This window comes from Mandrillus leucophaeus, unplaced genomic scaffold, assembly GCF_000951045.1.
Source record: "Mandrillus leucophaeus isolate KB7577 unplaced genomic scaffold, Mleu.le_1.0 Scaffold406, whole genome shotgun sequence".
Classification (NCBI taxonomy): Eukaryota; Metazoa; Chordata; class Mammalia; order Primates; family Cercopithecidae; genus Mandrillus; species Mandrillus leucophaeus.
In genome coordinates this window covers 2,279,681-2,288,542 of record NW_012104321.1, presented here as the reverse complement: position 1 = coordinate 2,288,542, position 8,862 = coordinate 2,279,681, and the positions used below count along the sequence as shown (strand labels likewise).

At 46.7% G+C, this 8,862-nt stretch overlaps 1 protein-coding gene across 1 annotated transcript; it reads left to right on the top strand.

The window, feature by feature from the left end:
• The first annotated feature begins 6,458 nt into the window (after positions 1-6,458).
• TIGD2 (tigger transposable element derived 2) lies at positions 6,459-8,552 on the top strand. The gene has a single exon (XM_011992189.1). It carries the CDS (start codon positions 6,616-6,618, stop codon positions 8,191-8,193), a length of 1,578 nt encoding a protein of 525 aa, XP_011847579.1. The 5' UTR covers positions 6,459-6,615; the 3' UTR covers positions 8,194-8,552.
• The last annotated feature ends 310 nt before the right edge of the window (positions 8,553-8,862 follow it).

Below are 8,862 nucleotides of genomic sequence, written 5' to 3'. Positions count from 1 at the left end.
ATTTGGCAGCATGCGGCTGGTCGGTCAATGAATCCAAGATCCCAGGGCCTAGATTGATTGCCAAATTCTTAAGAGTTATCTGGTTGGGTAAGATGAAAGCCATATCAGATGCCATCATAGACAAAATTCAGGCATATCCCTGGCCCACCACTGTGAGGCAGCTGCAGACTTTTATGGGCCTCTTGGGGTACTGGCGGGCATTTGTGCCCCATTTGGCTCAGATGATAAAACTGTTGTATCGGCTGACAAAAAAGGGGGTTACCTGGGATTGGGATAAAGAGGTTGACACAGCCTTTCTGGCAGCCAAGCAGGTTATTCAGCAACAAGTGCAGGCCCTACAAGTGATTAACCACGGATGCCCATTTGAACTCAAGGTGCATGTGACCACAGATGATTCTGGCTGGGGCCTATGTCAGCGCATGGACTGCTTTAGAATGCCAGGAGGCTTTTGGTTCGACTGTGGAAGGGAGCTGAGCTCCAGTATTCATTGACAGAGAAGCAGTTAGCAGCTGCATATGCCACGCTTCAGGCTTATGAGAGTGTGACAGGATGGACTACAGTCATCATGCAAACGACTTACCCAATAGTGAGGTGGATATGTTCATGGGTAATGACTCCCCGGACTGGGATGGCACAGACATCCACTTTAGCAAAGTGGGGTGTCTACTTAGAACAGCGGAGTCCTCTGAGCATAAGCCCCTTAGCAGCAGAACTGCAAGAAGTCTTGGGACCTGCAGTTCTGATGCAATATAAGGCTATGGGTCAGCCTGAGGTACCCCTAAACCCTGAGCCATCACTGTTTAAAGAGGGGCACCCCACCCTATCCCCCATGGGGCATGATATATAGATGGACCCAGCTGGGGTGCCATTGCCGCCTGGACCGCTGTCATGCGTGGTTCAGCCTAGTACTGACACCATATGGTTTGATACCAGATGTGGACAACGTACTCAATGCGCCAAACTCAGGACAATGTGAATGGTGATCACCAAAGAAATGACACCTATGATAATCTACACTGATAGCTGAGCAGTTTATTAAGGCTTAACCTTGTGGTTAACTACTTGGAAGTTACAGAATTGGCTAGTTGGTCACTGGACCATTTGGGGCGGGGCCATGTGGCAAGACCTATGGGAGAAAGGATGACCTCCTCCAACCAGGTACTGTGACAAATGGTAATTTGTTGTTGCCTGTCTCAATGTCCCTAAAGGTAGGGGAACAAAAACCTGGTTTTGGCCATGGACCCTCCAAGCCACCCACTGCAGATGGATGGCCATTGTAGCCCCATGGAGGGTGGACTTGGGAATTTAATGTATGGCCTCTGATATGGTTTGGCTGTGTCCCCACCCAAATCTCAACTTGAATTGTATCTCTCAGAATTCCCATGTGTTGTGGGAGGGACCCAGGGGAAGGTAATTATATCATGGGGGCAAGTCCTTTCCGAGCTATTCTCGTGATAGTGAGTAAGTCTCACGAGATGGGCTTATCGGGGTTTCTGCTTTTGCTTCTTCCTCATTTTCTCTTGCTGCCACTATGTAAGAAGTGCCTTTCACCTCCTACCACGATTCTGAGGCCTCGCCAGCCATGTGGAACTATAAGTCCAATTAAACCTCTTTTTCTTCCCAGTCTCGGGTATGTCTTTATCAGCAGCATGAAAACAGACTAATATAGCCTCTGTGATTGATGATTTGTAGGGGAATGGCTAAGGAAGGAACCCTCGTCCAGGGCATATATGTACTGCTGCTGTGGCCTATGGGTCCAGAGTGCTGCCCTATGGACACATTTCTCCACTAAGAGGACTCCTTTGGCCTAGGGGATGGAGTGTAAGGTAAATAGCTGCACTGCAGAAAAGAATTGGTGGAGGTAAACGTCTAGTGCTGCATGACACAGCGGGACCGGAGTGCAGGTGCACAATCCCGTGCATTACATAAACACAAGTTATGTAACCACATTATGGGTGGGCTCATCACCTGGCTTTGAGCCACTATTATCTGTGAGTAATATAACTGCACTGCTAACTCTGTAAGAGAGAGCTGGGCCACCTTGCAGGTGACTGGGAGGGGAGCCAGGAAGCAGCAAGCACACTGGGGAGCTCAGCTACAGGTGTGGGGGTAGCAGGAGCAGTGGTGCCAGCGCTGAGAGGGGCTGCAGCTGGAGCAGGTGGCCAAAACAAAGGCTGACAGAGAGAGAGAGAGAGAGAGAGAGAGAGAGAGAGAGAGAAAAAAAAGCTGTATCTCAACTGCTTACAGTCCCCCAAGTGTTCTTTCAACTACCCACCACCCATCCACCAACTCCCCTCAGATCCCAGCTGGGGTTGGAACCTAACAACAACCTACTACTTGCAATTGGCATTTGAAGTTGGGGGGACACTCCAGGCAGATGGTATCAGAATTGAAATGAATTATAGGATACCCAGCTGTGTCCAGTGGAGAACTGCTTGTAGTGTGCTGTGTCGGGCTTATAGTAGATGAGAAAGAGTAATTTGCCTTAGGCGCCCAACATTCTCATTTTTTTTTTGTACCTACGTTTTTAAGAAATAGGCTTTATTTTTTAGAACAGTTTTAGGTTCACAGCAAAATTCCACAGAAGATAGGGAGATTTCCCATATACTCCTTGCCCCCACACATCCATAACCTCCCCATTATCAATATTGCCCACCAGAGTGGAACATCAGTTGCAATTGATGAACCTACCTTGAAACATTTTTATCACAGAGTCCATAGTTTCCATTAGGGTTCACTCTTGGTGTTGTACATTCTGTGCATCTGAACAAATGTTTACTGACATGTGCCCACCACTATAGTTGTACAGAGTAGTTTCACCACCTTAAGAATCTATTATTGACCAGGCAGGATGGCACATGCCTGTAATCCCAGCACTTTGGAAGGCCAAGGTGAGAGGATCACTTGAGCCCAGGGGTTTGAGACCAGCTCTGGCAACATAGCAAGACCTCATCTCTACAAAAAAATACAAAAATTACCTGGGCATGGTGGCACACACCTGTAGCCTATAGTCTTGGCTACTCAGAAGGCTGAAGCAGGAGGATTGCTTGAGCCTAGGTGGTTGAGGCTGCAGTGAGCCCAAACCACGGTCATACCACTGCACTCTAGCCTTGGCAACAGAAGGAAACCCTGTCTCAAAAATACACACATATATATATACACACACATATATTCTTATGTATGTACATATGTGTATATACATATATACACACATGTTCTTAACATTTTAAGTCCTCTCCCCCTTGTGCTGTAATGTCTGTCATAACTAGCCACCCCTTCCCCCAACAAAAGGAGAAAGTTTATCCAATAAAACTGTTTTGTGTAAAGACACAATTGCCTTGAGTAAAATCTTATTAAGTCGACTAAATACAATTGCCTTGAGTCAAGCGGTGTTTTGAGAAAATCAAGAAATGTGGGTTGTATCCAGATTTGAACTTACACAAGGTGATAAAAAGGGAAGAGCTGTAAGACATAAAACAGCAAAGTGGAGAATCCAGGAGGAACAGAGAAAAATGCAAGTGGTATCTGGAAGAAAATTAAATCCTAGAGATACTGTGGAAAAGAGAGGAAGAGTAAGAGGCAGGATTCCTTTGTACTTAAATACCCTGGGACAGAGCAACTCCAGCAGACTTGGGGGTGAGGGGGAAAGGCAGGCAGCTGACATCTGGTTACAGGCTGCCTCATTTCCACATGGGTGGCAGTAAAAGTGCTGTTCTAGCAGTGTTTCATGCTCTTCACAGGTATAAGGGAAAACAAGAATTTTTTTTTAAGTTATATAAAACTACCATGAAGTAAGTTATACTCTACCCAAAATAGGAAACCAGGATTTCCAGAAAGGGACTGACTTGTTGGAAGCCAAATGGAGGGCACGGAGGAGGGGAGGTCTAAAAGCAGGTATTCTCCAAAAGCCACTTACAACCTCACAACATAACTAGATCAAAGAATTTCTGTCATGCCAGATAGTGGAAGGCTGCTATGTTGAGAAAGGCAATTGAGCGGTTCTGGCGGCGGAGTCAAACAGAAGGCTTGGAATCAACATCTGTTTTCTACAGTATGCTCGCTTTGATTTCCATCTCCAAGTTTCTGAAATTTCAGAAACAGTATATGGCCTTGTCAAAGAACGACGAATTACTATGTTACTTTGTGTTAACGAAAAGGTTACATTTATGTTCATATGGAAGAGATGCTTCGCTGAAGAACTTTCAATTTTTCAAACTGTGACACGCACACAAGACGGAAAGGGAGGCAGCCTGACCGCGTTTCCCAGGAAACAGGTGCTGCAAGGTGGAGTTGCACCGCTCCCTCCTCCGGGAAGGCGGTGACCCTTCCGTAAGTGTCTCCGTTGGAAACAAATAAAGGGAATCTCGGTCAAAGCGCAATTCCCTGATTCCACTTGAGAAGCCCCGGGCGTCAAGGCGTGGCAGGAAATTTACCATGACGCCTCCCACAGGCTCCCGCGTCTCCCAGGTGCTGTCGATTTTGCAAAGGGTCCGTCTCTAGAGCGACTGTGACGAGTTCTGGAGCATCAGCACCAGGGAGCGCTGACCCGACACTCAGCTAAACCGCCGCCCGCCGCGCCTCGGCACCCTGGGCTTGTCTGGTTGGGTGTTGCCGAGTGAACGCCCCAGCTCCTACCCCGAACCCACGTCCCCCGGCTCCTACCGTGCCTCATGATCCTCGCTTGGGCCAGCACTTTCCACGCGCGCTGACGCTGGGCTCCAACACCCGGACCGCCTCCGCACAGCGGCGCGGCTGCTGTTTGTAAACACGCCCCACGTGCGCTCCCCCTGCCCCATTCGCAGCCCGCTCCTGGCACGCAAGGATCCTCCGGTTTCCCACCCAGCCCTCTGGGGGAGAGATTTTAAAATTGCCCCTCGGGAGAGAAGAGCCTCGTACGCAGACCCGGGCCACTGGGAGAAGCGCTAGGACAAGGCGAGCGTGTGCCGCCCCCTGCCGGCCAGGAAGGCAGTCCGGCCCGGAACGGCCAGGCGGTGAGTGGAACCCACGCGGCGCCCAAAGACGCGCCCCTGCGGGCCCCGCCCCTCCCGCTTGCTCGCCAGAGTCCCCTCCCCCGGGCCGCGTGCGCTCACCCGCGCAGGCCCCGCCCCCTCGCCGGCACAACGTTCTGCGGGGGCGCGCGCGTGCTCTCTAATCCCCCGCCTTCCGGCTTCGGCGGCGACGCTCGTCCCTCTCCGGTCGTCCCTCGCCGCTGCCGCGCCACCAGTGCCAGCCTCCCTCAGGAGACTCCATTTGCGCTTAGTGTGGTCTGGACGCCGCGCAGGCGGGCACAGGGCGATGCCCGGGGCCGGCGGACTGGCGTTCCCTGTGCCAAGCGGCCGCCCGCTGGCTGGCTGGCTGCGGCAGTGACACCCAGGTCGCTGGCGTCCGGGCGGAATCCGGGCTCCGTCCGCGGGAGGAAAGACGTCCCGTGCTCTGAAGCTCGCCCAGCGGGGAGAGGCCCTCGCTAACACGGCTTCTCTCTGACCTCTTAATTTCAGGAGGTAGGCTCTTCAGGTCCCTCTCCCTGTCACCCCAGATTATGCCTAAAAGCATTATTTGTCGTATTTAGCTATCACATTGATAGGAGGCGTTAATTTTCTCAACATAGTTGCAGGATAGATGTGGATAATGCCACAGAGCCTGATGTTGAATTGAAAGAAAATGTTTTTGGTATTTTCCTTTAGGTTTCGGAGCCTCCGAGTATCTATACAGCCCCCACAGGAACTGCTTCTGTTGGCCCATCGAGGATCGTCTTTCACCAGGATTATTGTAACATCATCTTCACCGAGCTTTCCACCCCATAGCCTCTACCTGGGGTCTTCATTTCCACCGATGCAGTTTTTTTGATGCTTGCTTTAGTAATGTGACATCACATGTCCACTATCCTCCTTTCCAGCTGCCAAATCCAGTAGGTTTAAGTCACTTTTAAAGTAGAGAGTTTTCTGCCTGTTCTACTTTCACCTTATTTGCACTGTTCACTTCTGTCGGGGTCATCTTCTCTTGCGTATGATTTCCACAAGCACTCACTTGCGCAACCTATAGCCGAGTCCTTGCCTAGAGAGACAGCATTCCATACAATCCACTGCTTGACAAAGACCGCATAGTCAGCGGGTGAGTTTTCCCATTGTATTTTCCTATATGTCAAGTTTACAAGTCCTCTCTTGACTTAAACTCTTTACTCCCTAGCACATTTCCTAAAATACTTCCACCTGAGATTTAGTGGCTCTTTTTGGCAAAGAACATTACCTGCAAGGATGGCAAGAGTTGAATATGCAATAGTACTGTTTTAGAGGCCTTACTAGTACAGCACTGATTGAGTTTCTAACCTCTAGTGTGATGACAATTCATGAAACACCCTAAACCCTAAGTGAGGAGGAAGAAAGAAGGTAAGAGTTAATTGGAGCTAGGCTTTTCTGTAGGAAGTTTGTAAGTTTTAAAATAGCAAGTGGAGAGATTCATGTAGCCCTGGTCAGGAAATTGGTCATTGCACTATCCATCTAGGCCCTAGAAGTGAGAGGAGGAATCTTACGACCTCATTTTCTAGTTGCTTTGTATTCAAATCTTAGTTGTTAATTATCTTGTTCTAGTAATCAGCTAAAATATTAGACACTTAAAATGTTGGGGAAACGCAAGCGTGTGGTGTTGACAATTAAGGACAAGCTTGACATTATTAAGAAACTTGAGGAAGGCATCTCTTTCAAAAAACTTTCTGTGGTGTACGGAATCGGTGAATCCACAGTTCGTGATATTAAAAAGAACAAAGAAAGGATTATAAACTATGCAAACAGTTCAGATCCTACCAGTGGGGTATCCAAACGTAAATCTATGAAGTCATCAACATATGAGGAGCTTGATAGAGTTATGATAGAGTGGTTTAACCAACAGAAAACAGATGGGATTCCAGTGTCCGGAACGATTTGTGCAAAACAAGCCAAGTTCTTTTTTGATGCTTTGGGGATGGAAGGTGATTTTAATGCATCGTCAGGCTGGCTAACTCGATTTAAGCAGCGCCATGGTATTCCAAAGGCTGCTGGTAAAGGAACAAAATTAAAAGGAGATGAAACTGCTGCCAGTGAATTTTGTGGTAGCTTTCAGGAATTTGTTGAAAGAGAGAATCTACAACCAGAGCAAATTTATGGTGCTGATCAAACTGGATTGTTCTGGAAATGCCTACCATCAAGGACATTAACTCTTGAAACTGAACAAAGTACTTCTGGGTGTAGGTCAAGCAGAGAGAGAATCATTATTATGTGTTGCGCAAATGCCACAGGTTTACACAAACTTAATCTTTGTGTTGTGGGGAAGGCCAAAAAGCCCCGAGCATTCAAAGGCACCGACCTTTCAAACCTTCCTGTGACATATTACAGTCAAAAAGGTGCATGGATAGAACAGTCTGTTTTCAGACAGTGGTTTGAAAAGTACTTTGTGCCACAGGTACAGAAGCATTTGAAATCCAAGGGACTTTTAGAAAAAGCAGTGCTGCTTTTAGATTTCCCCCCAGCACATCCAAATGAAGAAATGTTGAGTTCAGATGATGGCAGAATAATTGTGAAATATTTGCCACCAAATGTCACAAGTCTGATTCAACCAATGAGCCAGGGAGTTCTAGCCACTGTAAAAAGATACTACCGAGCAGGACTTCTCCAGAAATACATGGATGAAGGAATTGACCCAAAAATATTTTGGAAGAACTTGACAGTGTTGGACGCAATTTATGAAGTGTCAAGAGCTTGGAGCATGGTAAAATCAAGTACCATAACCAAAGCATGGAAGAAACTTTTCCCTGGCAATGAAGAGAATTCAGGTATGAACATTGATGAAGGAGCCATTTTAGCAGCTAATTTAGCAACAGTTTTACAGAACACAGAAGAATGTGAACATGTTGACATTGAGACTATTGATCAGTGGTTCGACTCTCGGAGCAATGACTCAAGCTGTCAGGTGCTGGCTGACAGTGAAAGTGCCGAGGACCAGACCAAGGCTGCTGAGCAAAAGCCTTCCAGTAAGAGTAGAAAAACAGAGCTGAATCCAGAGAAGCATATTAGCCATAAAGCTGCACTTGAATGGACTGAAAATTTACTGGATTATCTTGAACAACAAGACGACATGCTTCTGTCTGATAAATTGGTATTAAGGAGGCTTCGGACCATAATAAGAAAAAAACAGAAGATCCAAAATAACAAAAATCATTAATAAGGCTCTTAAGTGTTTCAGTGTACTTGCATCTTTGTAACTGTCTATCTGCAGTGAAACTTTGCTTGTTTGAAGTCCTGTGGATTCCAAAGCCAAATACATTTTATAAATGATTTTAGGATTAGATGTCAATTTGGATTACTTAAATTACAACTCTTTAATGTTGACTCTAGTCATTGGGCATTGACATGTAACTTGTCTTTCTACTGTTTCTAATATGTGTTATGTTAATTAGATCATAAGGTACCTGAGGCCAGGGATCTTGTGTCTGTTGTGCCTGAATTCGGCTTGTCTAATAAAGGCCCATGCACACTATAAGGCACTCAATAAAACTTACATTTTTATGATTTTTCATTGAAGTTGAACTTCCAAATTGAAATATGTTGGGGGTAAGTTTCCATTTCCACAGCTTTTCCACTGCGAAAATCTTAAGAGTTCAGCAAAAATTGCACTTGAAGTATTTCACTGCAACTGCAGACAACTGAAGGAAAATAGAGCCTTAAATATTGCATTTCTGTACTAGCAGTATTTGGGCAATTAGCAATTCAGATCAGCCATCTCTTGAGAATATTAAAGGAAGCGAAGTATGATTTAAATGTCCCAGAAAAAGGATTTGCACTTCATTTTTTTTTCCATCTGATAAGAGGGAGAGTTCCTAAATAGTTGTGG

Bases quoted from the DNA above. Each gene is read 5' to 3' on its own strand.
- TIGD2 (XM_011992189.1), top strand. From the start codon at position 6,616: ATGTTGGGGAAACGCAAGCGTGTGGTGTTGACAATTAAGGACAAGCTT.